This window comes from Cynara cardunculus (assembly GCF_001531365.2).
Source record: "Cynara cardunculus var. scolymus isolate 2C chromosome LG 17, CcrdV1, whole genome shotgun sequence".
Taxonomy (NCBI): domain Eukaryota; kingdom Viridiplantae; phylum Streptophyta; class Magnoliopsida; order Asterales; family Asteraceae; genus Cynara; species Cynara cardunculus.
The window spans coordinates 35,638,099-35,659,005 of record NC_037544.1 but is presented as its reverse complement, the minus strand read 5'-3'; the positions used below and the strand labels follow the sequence as shown (position 1 = coordinate 35,659,005).

At 37.2% G+C, this 20,907-nt stretch overlaps 3 protein-coding genes across 4 annotated transcripts; 1 reads left to right on the top strand and 2 right to left on the bottom strand.

The window, feature by feature from the left end:
* Positions 1-5,620: 5,620 nt before the first annotated feature.
* LOC112500698 (protein SUPPRESSOR OF GENE SILENCING 3-like) lies at positions 5,621-10,339 on the top strand. 2 transcript variants are annotated; one of them, XM_025104251.1, is made up of 6 exons: positions 5,621-5,841; positions 6,724-7,455; positions 8,173-8,467; positions 8,558-8,772; positions 9,028-9,128; positions 9,921-10,339. In XM_025104251.1, exons 2-6 carry the CDS (start codon positions 6,724-6,726, stop codon positions 10,126-10,128), a joined length of 1,551 nt encoding a protein of 516 aa, XP_024960019.1. In that variant the 5' UTR covers positions 5,621-5,841; the 3' UTR covers positions 10,129-10,339. The 2 variants fall into 2 exon arrangements, with proteins under 2 accessions (XP_024960019.1, XP_024960020.1); XM_025104252.1 differs by lacking the exon at positions 5,621-5,841 and adding an exon at positions 6,309-6,401.
* Positions 10,340-13,421: 3,082 nt separating this feature from the next.
* LOC112500025 (pentatricopeptide repeat-containing protein At5g66520-like) lies at positions 13,422-15,111 on the bottom strand. Its single transcript, XM_025103287.1, has one exon. The coding sequence runs from the start codon at positions 15,109-15,111 to the stop codon at positions 13,489-13,491; it is 1,623 nt and encodes a 540-aa protein (XP_024959055.1). The 3' UTR covers positions 13,422-13,488.
* Positions 15,112-16,766: 1,655 nt separating this feature from the next.
* LOC112501309 (2-alkenal reductase (NADP(+)-dependent)-like) lies at positions 16,767-20,150 on the bottom strand. Its single transcript, XM_025105028.1, has 5 exons — positions 19,914-20,150; positions 19,664-19,838; positions 17,434-17,600; positions 17,236-17,318; positions 16,767-17,145 (listed from the first exon to the last, which is right to left on the bottom strand). Exons 1-5 carry the CDS (start codon positions 20,145-20,147, stop codon positions 16,767-16,769), a joined length of 1,038 nt encoding a protein of 345 aa, XP_024960796.1. The 5' UTR covers positions 20,148-20,150.
* Positions 20,151-20,907: the final 757 nt, after the last annotated feature.

Below are 20,907 nucleotides of genomic sequence, written 5' to 3'. Positions count from 1 at the left end.
ATATATATATATATATATATATATATATATATATATATATATGAAGAGTCTACGTGATAGTGTAATTGTCTAATGTATATATTAATATAAATTCAACAATCATATTAAATACAATATAAATAAAAAGATATCATGTTCATCGGGTTGAGTTGAGTTCAAATAATATCAACCTAATACTTACATTTTGAAATTTTATAACTTGATTCAGGGGCGGATCTACCTTGTAAAAGGTGGGGGTAAAGGCCTCCATTAAAAAATTTTAAAAAATGAATTTTCTAAGGGTAAAAGTTGTTTTTTTTACTTTCTACCATGATTTTCCTCCATAATTTCTTGTTAGGCCCCCCCCCATCAACTAAAGAAAGTATCTTGAAATCAACCAAAAAACTGAAAAGTTCTTCGAAATTGATAAAAAAAAACCCTTAAAAAATCCCTCGAAATAATCAAAAAAACTTCAAAAATCTCTTGGAATGGTGGAATAAGGCTAAAAACACATCGGACGACTTTGTGGGTGTTTAAACTACCTTAAAGGTGTCTCCATTAGACCAAAATCTTGGATCCGCCACTGACTTAATTAGACATCAGATTATTTGAAATTGAATTATTTCATGTTTGGTTGAGTTGAATTATTTAAATTAAAAAAGTGTGAAATAATGTTGAAAACCATCAAACAAGCGATGGAAACTTTCTACTTTACAAGCATCATTAGATCCAGTTTTGGAGGACCCCATCCCCTGTCACGTGATCCGTTACCGCTTTTCCAATTCTACCTAAGCCAGACACGTGCCTTGTTTCCTTGTACTTTCCAAACCCATACTTTTGAGGCCCATTTTGTCAAGCCACTACAAAATATTAAATTATTTTAATTATTAAAAATAATTATATATTTAAACTAACATTTAAATTAAAAATTAGGATTAATTTGTATATATTTTTTAATTGATATAATTTTTTAACTTCGCAACTAAAGGATTGTTTACCAAACTCTTGTCAAGTAATATTCTCGTTCATAAAAAAATGATTGTGGTAAGTAGGCCCATTTATCGGTTGATATCCATTGGATGTAAGGGAAACCAAACCGATACAATCATCTATTGGATGTTGGATTTTGTCAACCGATTAATATTGGATCATGAATCCAATCCAATGGATGATTGGATCTGTTCGATTTCATGCATTGGATACTTTTATTGGATATCCAATGGATGATCTGCTGATATTTAATTCATCCAGTGTGTTAAATCAATCAAATTCTTCTACAATGATACAAATTTATTAATCATTTTTTATATGTGTTAAAACCAACACAAGAGAAATCAAAATTCAAAGTCTCACCTAAAACAAATTTCGGTTTAAGCAATTTGAAAATACATTAATTGGATGATAGTTGGATAATGGTTTGATGGACAACTGAATGGTCGTCAAATGATTAATTGGATGGGTAATTGGATGTTGATCGGTTCAATTCGTTTCGGTTTTGCCAGTCCAGAACCGACCGATTCAAATTGAATGTTGAAATTTTCAATCTGATCCAATTACAATTGGATATCCAATTATGGTCGGTCAGTTCTAATTGTTCCAATTGGATCGGGTGATTTTCTGCACACCCCTAGTGGTAAGCATCTTTTACTGAGTGTTTTTTTCCTCACTTACTGTTAAGACCCTTAGGGGCCGTTTACTAAACGTTTATCCATGAAGTGTTTACTGGGTAATTTTCTTTACCGGAACATGACAAGGGCCAAAAATCTTACCCGGTAAGAACAATGATAAAGATGAAGAGTCTTACTCGGTAAATGAAGGTGAGGACTCTTACCCGGGTAAGTGCTTACCGAATAAATTATTGCATACGATATCATTTTGATGTACTACAATCTTACCCCGTAAAATAAATTACAATACTGACTCCTAAAAGGTAAGAACTTACCGGATAAACATTTAGGTAAACAGCTCCTTAGTATTTGTCATGCTTCTTACCGAGTAATATTATCCATCATTGGCATACTCACTAATAAGGTAAGTGACGTCTGATAAACAGTAACCTGAAGAGTCTGATAAATGGCTTTAAATGCAATTGGCGTGTGTGATATAAGGGAATTTAGTTAAAAAAAAATACTAAAATGAATGTTAAAAAGTATTATATTTTTAAGTCTTATTTAAATAAGTGTTTTAGATAAAAGCATATAAAATATTTTTGACAATTAATTTTCTCATTTTTATAGAAAAACCTCAAACATTTTTTTTGTAGAAGAATACAAATTTATATTAAGATGAAATTAAAATACATACGAAACTACGTAACGTTGGATAAATAAATCATTGGGCCTTTAGCTGTGATCGGGCTCGAGCCCAATTGGGCTTTTCAATCGAGTAATAGTAGGCGGTAGCTAGAGATGGTTAAATTGGGCCCGACATAGGACTGGTTCTGGTTGGAACCGGTTATGTCCAAGAGTTTGAGATCGGTTACACATTTTATGGAATTTCAATACTTATTTATGACCCAATTTACAATTTTTTGCGTTTTTATAAATTATAATACAAGTTTTTTTTTTTTAAGTTACAAGATCTTTCGAGTAAATGCATTTTTAAAGTGTATTTTAATCCTAGATTTTGAAAATAGTAGTTACAAAACAAATTAATAACATTTTTGTGTAAAAAAAATTAAAATTTTTATTATTTTTTAAACAAGGATCGGGACCGGTTACTTACCTAGGATTGGTCCTAAGATTTTGGTCGAGATCATGACTGAGACTGTCTGGCCTAATTTTAAAAGGACTGATTTAAAACCGATTATTGACCATCTCTATCAAGTAATACACACATTTTCAATTTTTCGTTCTTGTGGTTCATCAAAACTCTAGTTCTCGTCTCTCCACTTCATTAAATACCCCTGTGGTTTGGATTTCATTCACTAATGAGGGGTAAAATGGTCATTTATGTTATTCGGACTATTTATTCGACACTAAAAACGAACAACATTTTGTCTTGAATTAATTCTAACAATTCAATCCATACAAGACTAATGGTCCATTTGCTAGGCTACAAACTCAAAAGGAACCCATAAATTACTGCATTCACATCAACCGTAGACGTCTGACCTCGTTAATGAATAGTTTGAATTGGAGTCCTAGTTGAAGATAACATTGATGGCATGATAGATTGTGCTCTCTGAAACGAGTTTATCTACGAACAAATAGTTGCCTAATTCAACACAAGCTTGCACATGGATTGGGTTAGATTTGTTGGTTTTTTAAGGCGTTTAAACAACCCAACTTAATTAACACGGTTAGAAAAGTCGTTCTTTAAAAAAATATCCAAAGCATGATCCAACTCAACCAACTTGTACAGACGATGTTAGTCACTACCACCAGTTGATTGAGCATTTATGCTACGTGGAGGGGTAAAAAGTTAAGACCAACACTAAGAAGAAAGTTGAAGATTATTGCAAATAGAAAATAAAATCATGGATGTAATTAGGGGCGTTCAAAAAACCCAAACGACCGTTCAAATCGGTCGAACCAAGTCAAATCAGGACCGTTTTTGGCGGTTTGAGCAATATAGCGGTCCGGTCCAGTCTGAAAATTAGCCAAATCGTTTGATCTGGTCTGATATGCGGTTTGAATGTTATTTTAACGGTCTGAACCAAACCGACCGTCAAATATACACATGTTTTAATTATATCTAGTTTTCATGTTGTATGTTCAACTTTTATGACCTAATTTAAAAAAAATTTGACCAAGGTATTGCATTTTTAGTTTTCATTCATCGACCGTGTTATCTGAATTGACAAAATCCCAAAATCCGTCAAAAATCAAATACCAAATTTTCTTTCGACTTGCTCAATGTTTGTCCTTCCAACTATTGTCGGACTTGTTTAGCTTTTTTTCAATTTGCTAAACGTTTTTTTTTTCTCTAATTTTAGACATAGACGTTTCTTTTATAATTTTGTGTATTAATTTTTTTAATAATGTTATGTTAGTAGAAATTTCATTATGGATATAGATTTATGTTCTTTAGTTTAAAGCTCATAAGAGGCCTAAATCGGTCAGACCGAACCGTTATCTTTTGGTTCGGTTTGACCGGTTTGGTCAATTGTAGCCAAACCGCACGGTTTGGAAAATTTCTAAACTGCCATTATGGTTTGGTTTGTGGGATTAACCCGTACAAACCAAACCTCAAACATCCCTAATTGCAATTGTGATACACTTGTAAAAAGAGATAACCAGTTAATTGTCACGATCATACAGATCAAAGGTAGCACTAACATGTCAAGGAGGAGATATGTATGACATGGCCATCAGTCTATCAGATTTATCAGTTTGTGTTTGGTTCAAATAATGCTAATTTAGTCCAACACAATACTTATGATTTGAAGATTTTATAAATACTTACATGTCGTTTTGTGTGTGGAATTCGAAGAAATTTGATGGAATTCCAATTCATTTGTTTGGTTCACTTCTTAAATAGATGTCATCCTTCAAATTCCATTGAATTCCACAAATAAATGAATTCATCATTTCTTGATATAATGGATGAAATTGAATTCCATCACCGCCCATCCCTTGCCCCCACCACGACCATGCTACTACTGTTCTTCACACCTCACCCCTACCCCCCACTACTATTGTCGCCGCTACCCACCCTGATCCACCACTAACCACCATGCCACTACTGTTGTCATCACACCCACCCACCACATATCCCTACTACGGTCTTGCTACTATCGTTACTATCACACCCCTAACCTAACCCCCCATCACCACACCACTACTGTCATTGTTACAACCATTACTTACCCCTACCCCTATCCTATCCTGACCCACCACTAACCACCATGTCATTACTGTAGCCCTCATACCCACCCACCCCCAGCGCCCCACCGTCCAGTTCCTACCCACCCGACCCCACCGCCCTTGCCCACACCACCCGTCGAGCAGGGTGAGCGGGTTTTAGGGAGGGTTGGTGAGGGTGGTGGGGGCATGGGTTTGGGAGTGGTAGATGTGATGACGACAGTAATGACATGGTCGTTAGTAGGGTGTGGGCGAGGCGATGGATGGGGTGTTCCAAATTTGGGGTGTTCCAAATAAAGATGATTGTTTCAGTTCTTTTGATTCCAACTCCTACCGACCAAAAACGTGGTTAAATTCCATCAAATTTCATTCCAATTCCTTTAAAGTCAAAATTATTTTGATGGATTATAATTCCACCAAATTCCATTATGTGAATCAAACGCTTCCTTAAAAGTGAGGCATGTAGTTTAGATGGTTTGAGCACATGATTACGAACCACAATGTCAGGGGTTTGAAATTTGAACCCCTCCTCGCCCTCAACCCGTCAAAAGGGAACCAGATAAAAGTATGCAAAATTGTTATATATATTGTACGCGTTAATTGTCATTTAGCTGATAGGTTTTTGTACTCGATAACTATACCTATATGTATTTTAACAAGTTTAAAAATTTTACAACTAGATTATACATTACCATTAATCACACATTGTACATTTAACTATCAATCATTTTGCACCAAATCTAATACATACCTACTTTAATAAATACATATCCAAACAAGACTAAACCCTACATTGAAAAATTGAATTTCAAAAGGTTGAATACGCCCTCTGGTTCCTAAATGTTGGAAATCAAAATGGCTCCTTAATTTTAACAGAATCTAGTGAAGGTTTAATTGATCCCATCTTCCATCTAGGGGCGTGTAATCGATTGGAGAGGTGGCGGCAGTGAGGGTTTGCGTTTGATTGTTTGAATCCAGCGTATACGATTGGAGCTCAGGCAGCGGTGGTTGCGGCAGTCACTCTCCGTCGAATCTTAAAGCAGAAGGAGCAGCAAGGGTTTGTTTCTTCAGATTTTGTTCTTTCGCAGCAATTTTTAGGGTTTTGTATATGATGGATTTTGGTTGATTTCTTTGTGTTCATTTTCCTCTCTCGATGAATGCGATTGTTTACGAAGAGATCGATTTATGCCTATTTACATTTTCGTTCTAAAATTGAAATCAATATTCGTTGCATCATCTTCGTGGTTTTCATCTTCTTCCGTTTCTGCTCTTTAGATTTCGTTGTGTTCGAATCTGCTCCTTCTGTTTACATTTTTGCCCAAAATTCTCTGAAGAAAACGATGAATCATGGTCTTGTTTTTCATTTTGAAGACGAAGATGATGAATGGTTGCAGAGAAAGGAAAATTTCTAAATTAGGGCAAAATTGTAATTTCAAATGCACAACAAGGGGTATTTTCGTCATTTTATTCAGGCAAGTTCAGTGGTCTTTTTGGGTTTTCGTACTCCCCTTTTCAGACACTCATTTCCACACGGCGGCACGTGTCCTTCAATCGCTCTCTAATTCGATTTCTCCTCCATTCCTCCGCCATTATTAGAGCTACCGATATCTTTCTCAGGTAATCTGTCTGTGTTTTCAAGGTCGCCGGTGTCGCTGCATTTCTCCGCCTTTTTCTTGATTTGAAGCTCCAATCATTCTGTGTGCTTTTGCTTCTTTATTCTCTCCCCAGCGAAAGTTAGGGTTTTATAACTTTGAGACCAAAAAAACCCTTAATCACAAGAGTTAGAACCCTAAAATACCATCTGTGACTTCATTTATGACGTTGATCGGACCACTAGTCTGTACATTTTTGCGTTTTATGTTGCTTCTTTTGCGTAATTTATCGGTCATTTAGGGTTTGAGAACAATGTACTCAGTACACTGACTTCGTATGCATGCAGATGACTTCTAGTGGTGGTGGTGGGCAGCGGTCTAGCAGCGGTGATGCCGGTGAATCACCGAAAGGTAAAACCGTAGGTGCGGTTTCTGGTACTGATGTTGACCAGTTGAATCAAGGGTTGGGAGATATGAGCTTGGATTCCAGCAAAGATGGTGGTTGGGACGCTTTTTGCAATGAAAACAAAAAAGGAGATGGTTGGGGGGAATGGTGTCAAGATGATGCCCAGAGAACCGTTGGATCGGGTAATGATGCTGAAGAAGTTGATGATGGTGATGACGGTGATGACCTTGACCCTTCTGAGGATGAGCTTGATAGTGATGATTATGATTCAGATGACAGTCAAATGAGTCACGATTCACGAAAGAAGAACCCGTGGTTTGCTGAATTCTTTGGGACACTAGATGATCTGACCGCTGAGGAGATTAACGAACCAGCTAGGCAGTGGCACTGTCCAGCTTGCCAGAATGGTCCTGGTTCTATTAACTGGTTTCGGAGTATGAAGTCGTTTCTTACTCATATCAAAACTAAAGGGACAAGGAGACCAAAGCTTCACTGTGATCTTGCTGAACTTTTGGATGAAGAATTATGCAGGAGGGGGGCTACGTTAGTGCCAGCTGGTGAATCATATGGACAATGGGAAGGACTCAACAAAGATGTCCAAGATTGGGAAATTGTTTGGCCACCAATGGTGATCATCATGAATACACAGCTAAAGCAGGATGAAAAGGAGAAGGTATATCCCTTGTTTTTATATGCCTTTGATGAGCTGCTCTTGATTTAACTCCCAATACAAAGCTAACACTTGAATAAGCCAAACCAAACCTAATGAACCCAGTTTATCCTGTTGAGGCAGGGGCGGACCCAGTATGAGCATACGGTGGCACCGCTTCGGTCCTCCATCGTAGTTTAAAAAAATTTAGGTTCGTGAAAGGTGCCACTGTATTATTTTGTTGGGGGCAACCGTATCTATTTTGAAATTACAATGATAGCACAAGTTTCTCTTAGCAGAGTTGGTTTTGGTCTTTTTTTTACCATTCCAGGTGCTGGTTCGAATCCCATTTGTATCATTTTCTTAGTTTTTAGCTTTTTAATTTCAGGTTTATTGTGTTCCTATTTTTTTTTTTGAGATAAAAGACTTGAACAAAAGGACCTAACATACGAAAAACAAGGCACTAACCAACAGACCAACAATGATTTTGTGAAAAATATCTATAGCCTCGTTTTTTATAATCAAATGGTGCCACCACTTGAAAAAGTTTCTAGGTATGCCTCTGACCCGAGGTGGGGTCTGAGAGATTTAAGTAGATGTACACATCTAACCTCTACCCGAAAGAGTAGAGCGGCTGATTCTGTGATGATTCCCCGGGGGAGGGACAATTTGAAAAACTGATTGACATTAATGTGGGTTTCATATCACATTTTTTTTACCACATTTGAATTGTGATTTCAGTGGCTTGGCATGGGAACCCAAGAGCTTCTGGACTACTTTGATTCATATGAAGCCGTGAGAGCCCGTCATTCATTTGGGCCTGAAGGGCATAGAGGGATGAGTGTGTTAATATTTGAAACCTCAGCTGTAGGATATTTAGAGGCTGAGCGTCTGAGTAAGCATTTCGAACGTCAAGGTTTAGATAGAAATGCTTGGGATCATCACCCAAATCTGTTCCATCCTGGGGGTAAGCGGCAGTTACATGGCTACATGGCAACCGAAAGAGACTTGGATATCTTCAACCAGTATTCATTTGGTCTGCACTCTTTTCCTTCCCTTTTCATTAAATGCAGTTGTTATCTGAGTTTTTATAACGCTCTTTAACCTGCTGTGTATGTATATTTAGCAAAATTCAAGTTGAAGTTTGAGTCAGTCTCGTATCAAGAGAAGGTTGTCAATCAGCTAAAGCAAATGAACAAGGACTGCAAACAGTTGCCTTGGTATAAGAAAAAAATTGCCAAGCAAGAGAGGAATTCAAAAGCACTTGAAGAGGCATTTTGGTTATTGTCTCGAAAGCTGCGGAAACTTGAAGAAGGGTCCTACACTGTCAACGCTGAAGAGGTATTTATTGATATTAGTTTGAAAATAGCTGGATGCTGAAAAATAGATAATTGAAATACACCCAACAAGCTAATTGATTTGCAAATTTTTATTCAAGTTGAAGCAGAATTTGATTTGCAAACTAAGATATAACCGTTAATTTGACACCATGTTTTATGACTTGCAAGGCCCCTATGTGTTATACAACCTTCACTAAGAATTGTATAACAATTTTCCATCTAACTTTTCTTTTTCTCATCATATATTTCCAATTAGATGGACTTCCAAGAAAACTTTGAGGACCAGTTGAATGTGATCCAAGATGCCAAGGATGCACAAGAAGAAACTTTTAAGAAGCCGTCGGAGGAGCATAAGAGGTATTGCCTGTTTTCACTTTGTGTTTACGAAATTACAACTATGCCCTCCATCCTATGAAAATCGTGATGATCGGTTTGGCGTGTGCCTTGTAGTTTAAGAAAAACACTCGACTGTTTGTTAAATATTTAAAGGTACCCTTTAATAAAGAACCATGAAGGAGAACCGAACAATGAATGTGGACAAATACGTTTTTTTTAACTTGAAATATTCCCAAAAGGGAAAAAGGTTTATATTTTCACGTCACCCCCTAAAACATGGAGGAGTTTTTACAGGGTTGAGGGGGTATAATTCATGATCACCTAAATCGTATGTTTGTGTGAGGAATTGGAATAAAACGCAATGCAACACATTTGATAGAATTAGTACCTTTTTAATATATGATTCTTGTAGTCGGCTTAGGTTTGGATGTTTTTATGTCTCACCTTCACTTGTTCTCTTGAATCGCTCTATTGTTGAAAACTTACGTGCTAAGACCAAAATGCAATGAAGTTTGCAGTACTTTTTCTTAGTTAGTGTAACGAACTTTTAATTCTTGCTACTCCGTACCCATTTTGACTGGCAACCGTAGATCTACTGATGTCGTAGATGCCAACTGGTCAAGCTATGTCGTAATTCTTGATTTTGTATAAAAGTGCCACAACAAAAAACCCGTTTATCTGGTAAATTGGGTAGGAAATAGGAAGAATTCAACGTTTGTTACACTAAATAGGAGCCAAGACGCGAACTTCGTTACATTTTAATGCATTTTGCCTTGTGTGTTATGAATTGTTAGTCTTTATGAACATGTATAGGAGGGAGAATCTTGAAAATTTCTTCAAGGCTCGAGGACAAGAAGTTGAGGAAATTGAGGAAGAGAGGGAGAGATTGGCGAAGTTGCACGAAAAGGAGATGGCTGAAATGAAACTTAAGCATGAGCAAGAACAGATGGAGATGGACAAGAAGTGTAATGCAAAATGGGATCGAGTGACGGAAAAGTGCAGCCAGTGGAAGAAGGTTTAGGCAACGCGCTACTTTCACTAATCGTTACTAGTAAGTCTTTGTGGCGTCGTTTTAAATGTTATGTAAGTAGTCGTCATCTAACGGATTTCATGGGTTTTTTTGCATCTCCAATGGATTTGGGTTTTGGTACATTTGTGGTCGTATATGTATCGATTCACATGTGAAACGTCCATAATGTAAGAGACCGGATTTATGGTTTTTCTTTGACTGCACTCTTTGCATTTTGATGGTTCTCTTTTTTTTCCTCCTGGTTCACGGTGAGGGTCATTGCTCTCACTTATCTTATCGGATAACATTTTTGGTTATCAAAATGAATTGTTACCAAGTGTCTACTACTTGATAAGCACTAACCAAGAAGAATCTTACCGTCTCGCTCGATAAGGTAAGTAACGTCCAGTAAACGTCAGAAAGAATCTTACTGTCACTAACAGGGTAAGATTTTTGGTCATTGTCATACTCTACTACCTCATAAGCGCTAACCAGGAAGAATCTTATTGTTCACTTAGGTGGCGTTTGGTTTGCAGATTCTGGAGGAATCTGAAGGAATTGGAATGTTGAATTCCTTTGACCAGATTCATTTCCTTCGTTTGGTTCATTCTTTTCAGCGAAAGGAATCTTCAGATTCCTATGAATTCCATGGATAAAGGATTTTAACATTCCTTAGCAATTACATGATATTTTGATGGAATGAAATCTCTATCTTCATTATACCAAATATGTCCTTAACCTAATATACTATAATCTCATAAAACTCAATATGACCATCGTCGACCACCTCTCGACCACTATTGATCTGAACCACCGCCGACCACCACCACCGACTACCATTGATCTGAACCACCACCGACTACCACCGATCTGAACCAGCACTGACCACCATCCATCGATCTGAACCACCGTCGACCATCACCACCGATTTGAACCACCGCCGACCACCGCCACCGACTACCACCGGTCTGAACCACCTCCGGCTACCACCGATCTGAACCACCGCCGACCACCATTGATTTGAACCATCGACGACCACCACCACCGACTACCACCAATCTGAACCACTGCCGATCTGAGCCACCACTGATCTGATTTACCGTCAATCTGAACCACCGCCGATAACCGCCATCTGAACCACCATGGACCACCGCCGATCTAAACCACGCTGACCACCACCACCGACTACCACCGATTTGAACCATCGTCGACCACCGCCGACTACCACCGATCTGAACCACCGTCGACCACCACCACCGACTACCGTCGACCACCACTACCGACTACCACCGATCTAAGCTACCACTGATCTGATTCACTGTCAATCTGAACCTCCGACGATAACCGCCATTTGAACCACCATGGACCACCACCGATCTGAACCATTGTCGACCATCGTCATCTGAACCACCACGGACCACCATCGATCTGAACCACCGCCAATTACTACCGATCTAAAGCACCGTCGATCTAAGCCACCATTGACCATCGCCGACCACCGTCGATTTAGTAACGTTGTTTGGCTTATGATTATATTTGGGTTGTGTATTTTATATTGTTTTACATATTAAATAATTATTTTATTGAAATATTTTTAGTTTTAAAAAAGGACATTTTGGTAATTTACCAAAATTTTATTCTAATTCTAAAGCTACATTCTGTGAACCAAACAGAAAGATTTTAATGGGTCAAACCTGACAACCAAACATATGGTCAAACCTGACAACATTCAATTCCAATTCCTTCAAAGTCAAATTCCTTTAACAGATTTCATTTCATCCAAAAACATTTTGCGAACCAAACGCCACCTTAGGGTGTGTTTGGTGTCAGGACATGATAGGACTGGACTGGACAGAACATGATATAACAACTATTCAATGTTTGGTAAGATAGAACTGGATATAACAGTACAAGTAAAATGACTAATTTACCCTTGATGAGTTGTTTATCTTAATTAATTTATGTAATTTATTAAATTATAATAGAATAACTATTTTTTATAACAAAATATATCATTTGAAGTTTTCGTCAAAACAATTAAAATGACACATAATAAAAAGTTTATGTAGTTTTCTATTTTTATTTTTCTCTTTTCTACATTATTTTTTATTATTAATATATAATAAATTACATAAATTAATAAAAATATAGAAACCGTATAAAAATAATATTTTGAGGACAGTAAAATGAAAATTTAAGAAACATAAAATACAATAAATAAAATGTAAAAAAGAGACCTATTTGATGTTTTAGAAGAAAATTAAGTTTTATTTTGAGGTTATATTGACAAAATATAAGTATGTTTCACCTTGTTCCACCCTGTTCCATGGGGTAGGGATGGAACAGGCCTGTTCCACTTTGTTCTACTATGTTCCACATAAAATTCATGCCAAACATGGGACAGGGATCCTTGTCTTGTTCTGTATCGTCCATGTCTAGTGTACCAAACGCACCCTTATTGGGTAAGATTTTTGGTCATCGTCATACTTACTCGGTAAGGTAACTAACGATCAGTGAGCGTTTGATAAACGACCCCTCAGTTAAGTCTAGATTGGGCCCAATAGAGATGTTCGATTGGAAGGCTCGACTAGGAAGTCGATCTTTCAAAGAAACAACTTCCTCTTGGATTATAGTATGAATGTTCGATTGGGGACGTTACAGGACAAAAACTTATTATCCCACGTTTTGCACAATATTAGATTAGGATAGAACATGCAGGGATAAAAATGCTATTTTTTTGTCCCAAAATAAGGTGGAACAAAATCAGGAATATAAACAAGATTAATTATATTTTAGATTTTTTATATTTCAAAATGAGATGTTTATCCTTTATTTGATTATGTTTATCCGCAGTTAGTTACATGAATTCAAACATGGAGTTTTAATAAGTTGTACTTATGCATAATTTACTTGTAATCTTGAATTTTAAGTAATATACAGTACTTCATGCATAAAAAAAATGGTTTTTAAGAGTTTTTATCAATTATTTTATAATATAGCATAGATTTATGGAAATATAATATAAAAATCATGAAAGGAATTAAATTATTTTTTATTAATTAATATTACAAAAATAAATATTTTTAACATATTTTAAAACATTATTAAAAACAAATTTTATGAAATCACCAACTTCACCGATGGGATTTCTAAAACCCATGTTTGCAGGATTTCAAAGAAATTTCGGAATTTTACATCAAATTATTCCTTCAAGGATTGATTCCAATCCCTCCAAATTCTATCACATCCCGCAAACCAAACGGGATTTAAAACCTTTCACAATTCTTTTATCTATCTACCTCACTTTCATCCTACAATCTCATACCGCCTTATCCCGTTTCGTGGCATACCGAACAAACCCTTACGAGAGTGTCAAATATTTAACAAAGCTGTCGTTCCTGTTAAGTTCAACGAGACCGACACATTGAACAAGGATTCGAGCGTTTTGTGAATTTCCGGTGCCCGAAAATGAGATATATCACCGGAAACGAATTCTTTGACCATGCCATCAACTTCCACCATGCTGCAACCGGGCGTTTTCTTCATTCCGAATCGTGCAATCATCCTTCGGACCTCTTCGGCCTCTCGTTTCCATCCCGCTTCCTTATACATGTTATAAGAAACAACATAAATCCCATAATCACTTACTCCGATCTCGACTAGCTTTCTCCATACTCGGTTTCCAATCCCGACATTCCCATAAGTTCTACACGCACCAAGAACCGCCCCCCAAACGTTCGCATCCCCTTTCCCAACTCCTCCCAACTTCTTCTCCACAAAATCCATGGCTTCTTCCAACATCCCGGCTCGAGCCAAAAGATCGACCACACACGCGTAATGCTCGAACTGTGGTTCGACTCCATAGATTTTTTCCATTCGGTTAAACAACTCGAGCCCTTCTTTAACCAATTTGGCGTGTGTGCATGCTGTGAGTATAGCTACGAATGTGGTTGGGGTTGGTTGAATCTCGATCGATGCCATTTGATCTAAAAGTTGTAGTGACGTTTTTGCTTCACCGTTCATTGCCATCCCGGAAATTATGGCGTTCCAGGCTCCCATATCTTTCACGGAAATCGTGTTGAAAACGGATAACGCCAAATCGGTACAACCGCATTTGGAGTACATGTCCACTAATGCAGTAGCGAGGATTGGGTTCGAAGAAAGATTGTGTCTTTTGGCGTAAGAATGAACCCATAACCCTTGTGCAAGTGCACCGAGATGAGCACAAGCCGTAAGAACACTCACGAGAATTGATTCGTTTGGTTTTATACCCGAATCTTGGAGTTCCGTAAACAAAGAAATGACGTTTTCGAAGTCGCTGACCCGTGAATATGCAGCCATTATCGAGCTCCAAGAGATCACGTTTCTTTGAGGCATTTCATCAAATAACTGGTGTGCGTTCTTCACATCCTCATTCTTACCATAACCATCAATTAAGGTGGTCCATAAAACCACATCTTTAACAGGAATTTCATCAAACAGCTTCCTTGCATTACCAATTTCGAAATTTGCAGAATAAAACTCAATCAATGCACTACCCACGAATCGATCATCCTCAATTCCCAATTTCATAACATGCCCATGAACCGAACAACCAATTAACTTCGCATTCGCAATACTCGAACAAGAACAAGCTTTAATCAATGGCGGAAAGGTGTAATTATTAGCTACAAGACCAAACTTTAACATCTCGGTATAACATATAATTGCACAAACTTTATCGTCATTCTGTAGATAACCTCGGATCATGGTATTGTACATGAAAGTATTCCGAAATCGAAGGTGATTGAAGATCAAACGAGCATAAGAGAAGAAAGAAGGATTGTTGGAGGTGGCAGCGGCTGACAGAAGTGGTCCGATGGCAATGGGGTTTTCCGGCAGGTGAGACTTGATGAGATGGGCATGAAGTTGTTTGAATTGATTTAGGGTTTTGCATTTCAGTGAAAGGGTTTTCACGGTGGCGGTTGAACAGGTTTCAACGGCGTTCCCGATCATTTGAAGACGGCGGGACACGCAGTCAACGTATCTGCCATTATATAAATACAACTTCAAATTCCGTTTTAAAAATCATTTGATGATAAAATTTAGGGATATAACCACAAGGGTGGTGTCTGATTGGTTTGAGTTTGACTTCGGTTAAAAATACCTGACGGTCCAGTTTCAAATCCTAGGAGGAATAAAAATCCCCTTGTGGCCATGGAGATTCAAATGCGGTGACTCCGGATTATCTGTAAAACAGGTGGTCGTCCTGAGATTAGTCGCTTCGTATAGCGGGTTAGATATACATGTTAATCAGAAAAAAAATTAGGGGATATTTGGTTCTGGATTAAATTGATTGGATTTTATCGAATTTCATCGTATATAATTGAATGATTTGGATTCCATTTCGTGATGAATGTTATAATTCGGTTCTAAAAGAAAAAACTCAATTTAACCAACATGTCCGCCTCCATTGTCGTCGTCATCACCATCGCTACCGCCAATGAGTATTATCATTCCACCACCCTCCCATTGCCACCTCACCCACTCCACCTTCTCTGCTGCCACCACCCTTAAAGTGTTGCCATAACTGTTAAGGGTGTTCAAAAACCCGACTAACCCGATCAAACCAACCCAACCCAACGTAAAATAACTCAATCCGATCTCTAATCGAGTTGTAAAATTGTCAAATCGTATGTATTGGGTTGGTAATGGGTTACTATTATTTGAACCCAACTCAACCCGATGAACCCGATATCATTTTATTTCTTGGATTTAATATGATAGTTGAATTTCTATTAATATATACATTAGACAATTACACTTTCATGCATGCTCTTCATATACACATATTTTCAATCTATTCACATCTCTATATAACTCATTCGTATATATGTTCAGTAACTGTGAACATATATTTGTAAATTAAGAAAATTAACTGAATGTGATATACGTAAGAAGTATGAATAAGTTGTATCAAATGGTTGATCACGAAAAAGAAATTATGAGTAGAGAAATAACATATTCAAGATTAGAATAATATTTTAATGTACCAAATTATCAACCCGACCAACCCGTACAGATTAGATTGGGTTGCACTTTGGTTTAGGTTGGGTTGGATTAAGATTTTTCAAACCGCAAGCATTGGGTTGGGTTATTCAATGTCTTCAACCCGATCAACCCAACTCATGAGCACCCCTAATAACCGCACCCACACACCCCATCTCACCCCATCGTCACCGCCACGTCACTACCGTTCACCACCACAACCGCCACCCCCACCTGACACCACCACGCGATTATTGTCGTCAGCACAACCCCCTCCCTAAACCCTACCACATGGACATTCTAGTTCTTTTGCAAAATTCAATTCTAATTCCTACCAACCAAACGCATAGTCAAATTTCATTTTAATTTCTTCAAAGTCAAATTTCTGTTAATGATTCCAATGCCACCAAGTTCCATTCTGCGAACCAAACGTCCTATTAGAGTAAATTACAGATTTGTTTGTTTGTAATCATCAAAATCGAATTATCGACATTTGGCACACTTACACCAATAGTTATTTACGACGGTTATAACAGTACAAACTGTCTTGTCATTAACATACAACTAAAAATGTCGTGTGAAACATCATATCAAGTTACATTTGATACGTATAATTTACGATCTTAATCCTCGGAAACTTGAACTATCCTTTTCCCGACATTATACCCATGAAAGAGTCCGACAAAAGCTGAAGGAACCGTTTCCAAGCCTATTGAGACATCCTCAAGCACGTGCATTTTGCCTGTCCGAACGTGATCAATGGTCATGGAAGCAAACTCGGGAAACAAACTCATGTAATCACCAGCTAAGAATCCTTGGATACTGATTCTCTTGTATATGATATTCAACATATCGGGTGCTGCACGTTTTCCAGTGTCTGTGTACTCCGAAATGACACCACAAACTGCAACCCTACCCTTCAAGTTCATGTTCAAGATCGCTGCCTCCAACATCCCGGCTCCCACATTATCGAAGTATATATCGATCCCTTCAGGGAAATACCTGAAATAAACGAAATCGGTGATCAGTGACCACAAAAACCGCAAGAAAAAGCATGACCATTCTACAGTCAGACGAGCATAGAATTCAGACCTCTGGAGAGCTAAATTTAGATCGGTTTCTTCCTTGTAGTTAAACGCTTCATCAAAACCGAGCTTTTCTTTAAGCAATTTCACCTGAAACTCAAATTACAATGATTAAAGCAACGTTTTCTTTGAATTGTGTCGGATTCTTCGAAAGATAAAGCTCGAGAATCTAACGAGATATGGGTTTAAATTAAAAAGGGAAAACCTTTTTTGGGCTTCCAGCACAGCCCACAACATAACACCCAAACAGTTTAGCATATTGGCCCACCAAATTTCCTACAGATCCAGAAGCAGCAGAGACAAATACTTTTTCACCCTTTTTGGGCTTACATATTTCAAAGAGCCCAGCATAAGCAGTCAGCCCACTAAGCCCTGTATTTCACAATTAGCACACATATGTTATATATATATATATATGTATATATACATATACATATATCTATACACCTAATAAATAAGTAACTTGGGTAACATGTATCATCTTTTGGTAAGTCGTTTATCTTATTTTCCCGCCTAAACATGTATCTAGACACAATTTACATTAGTGGTTCAAAGAGGCCTATTTGGTTGACATATGTCCCTCTAAAAATGTATCTTTTTTTTTATCGTGGTTTAACTGATTTCCTTACTAAACGAGATTTAGTTCAGACTAATTTCCTTCAGCTAATCTAACAGCTTATTGTTGACAGCCTTCAGCTTATCGTGACAGCTTTCAGTTTATCGCTAACAGCTTATCACTGACAGCCTTCAACTAATCTGGCAGGTTATTGCTGACAACCTTCAACTAATTTGACAGCTTTCAGCTTATCACTGACAGCCTTCAGCTTTCAGCTAATCTGACAATTTATTGCTGACAACTTATCACGGACAAACTTCAGTTAATCTGACAGGTTATTGCTGACAGCCTTCAGCTTGTGTTTTCAGCTGGTCGTGGCAGCTTTCAACTGATCGTGGCAGCTTTCAGCTATCACTGAAGAGGCAGCTTTCAGCTTATCGCTGACAGCTTATCGTGACAACTTTCAGCTATCACTTGCTGATGTTGTCAAGAAGTTTTGTAAGACGAGTTTTGTTGGTTAACATGCCGTCTATAAAAGGTTTTTTTTGGCCAAAAATATGTCTATATTTGTTTAAAATAACACATGTAATTTTATTCTAGGGTTAATTTCATTTTAACTAATTATTGATATAGTTTCATTTCTAAATTCAAGTCTGAAGAGTCATATTTCAGAGTTATTTCAAGAGTACAAATGAAGTAGCATTGTACTTTCGATGATCATTCATATCTGTAAGATAAGTTCCTGACATGATTTGATTTTTTCAAATTACTCCGTGTAATACACGGGATCGAACCTAATGTGTATGTGTGTGTGTGTGTGTGTATATATATATATATATATATATATATATATATAGAGAGAGAGAGAGAGAGAGAGAGAGAGAAGCAAGGAGAAGGTCGTCAACTTGTGAGAAGGGCCCGAAAAATTCAGACATTTTCTTAGGTTTACTGAAAAGAGGTTTGAAAGACCCGGAAAAACTCAAGCCTGGTGCATATCTAAATGTATACGAGAATACATAAGTAAATGTATTTTTAACTAAAGATGGCTAGAAATTAGTTTTGAGTCGGGCGAGTCTCAAATTGGTATCTTCAAAATCGGCCCGACTGGTGCCGACCAAAAATCCTAGAACTGATCCTAAGCCCGGTCCTATTGGTCCTGAATCCGGTTCGCAACCAAACCCATTTTTGAAATAGTTTTCTTAAATCTTGTTTACATACAAATGTTATATGTTTTCTTATAATTACGACTTTTGAAGTTTAGAATTGAAATACACTTTAAATGATACATTTACTTAAAAAAATCTTGAGAAACTAAAAAATTTGAAAATCTTGAAAATCAGGTACAATTGTATTATAATGTGTAAAGTCAAACGAAAACTTGAAAAATCAGTCTTGTACATAACTGGTCCTGGTCCTGGTCCTGGTCCCGGTCCAAGGTCAGACCAAGACAAGCCTTGAAATTTGATAAAACTTATAACCGGTCCAAACCGTCAGACTATAACCAGTCACAATCAGTTCCGAGCCAAACCATGCCCGATTTAACTACGGGGCCGTTTACCAAACACTTACCCGATAAGTGCTTATCGGTAAAATTTAACACTATTATTTACTTACCGGGTATGATTCTAGTCCACCAAAACGACATTGTATACAACAATTTACCGGTAAACGCTTACCATGGTAAGAGCCATCGTTCTCACTTACCAGATAAGACTCTTGGTTCTTGTCTCGCTCTTACTAGTTAAGATTCTTGGTCCTTACCATATTCATTGGGTGAGGTAGTGTGACTTAATAAGAGCTTTATCCAGATAAACATTTGGTAAACGGGCCTTACATCTACTTATAACAATTAAAGTTAATAGAGTGAAAATGTACTTACCTAAAAGCCCAACATGGTATGACAATGGTAAGCCCATTGGGTCCAATTTGCTTAGGATCACCCCTTTTGATATGCTATACTCTCCCCAACTTATAAGCCCCACAACATAATCACCCTTTTCAAATTCTTGATTCCCAGAAGCTACAACTTTCCCCACACCATAAGCATCAATCACCTAAACAAATCCAATCCAATTAGTCAAACGTACAACTTTTAATGCATAAAGTACATCGTTCAGTATAGATCTAACCTCACCGGGCTTAATGCCCACGGCAAATTCCGAAGTCTTTTGGCTGTCGCTGAGCGTCTTCATCCGGTTAACCTGATACGGGTCGATGGATACATAAAGATTCTTGATGATGATGTCTTTGGATCCGGGTTTAACCGTCAGGGAAATCAGTTCAGTCTTGAACTCGAAATCACTCTCTTCTGGTGCACCGTCTACTTGAGCCTTTATGGCTACGTACTTGTTTGTAACCTCCATTGACAACCGTTGTTGTTGGATGACTAAAAGACGATATTAGTGAAATATGAAAAATATAAGCTTCCAATCTGTATATTTATAGAGACAAAAATACGTGATATTGCATTTTAATAATAGTACCAGGGACATATGACAAAAGGGGTATAAAAAGATGCTTTAGAATTAGTTTATAGGTATCAACCAGTACATACCAGATTAGATCAAGATTAGTAATATAAATCTTGAATAAACTATTATATTATTAAAAAAAAAAAAAGTGTATAACTAAAGCATATTCAACACTTGCTATTAAAAATTCTAGAGTAAATTACCTATTTTGCCCTTATGTTAGTTAGAGTGACTTAATCCACAACAAATTTCAAATCATAGTGACCAAAAATGTAATAAACGAACCGTAGGAATCTTAATCATAGTTTCCAATAAAACACACAGACCAAATATGTAAATTTATCGAATCTATCTAATATACGAAAAAAGGGTTTTTTTTTTTCCTTCTAAATTTGTCCTTTCAATTACAAAAACACGTTCATTCTATCTATTATAAAAACCTTACTTAACAAAAACATTCTCAATCTACATAGACAGATTAATCTATATAGACAATTTTATTCATACAAGACTTAATGTAAAACTAATCAAATAGCCTCTAAGTCCACACGTCTTCACAAATTGTTTTACTAAGGGGCCGTTTACCAAACGTTTATCCGAGTAAGCGCTTACCAAGTCACATTATCTTACCGGATGAATATGATAAGGACCA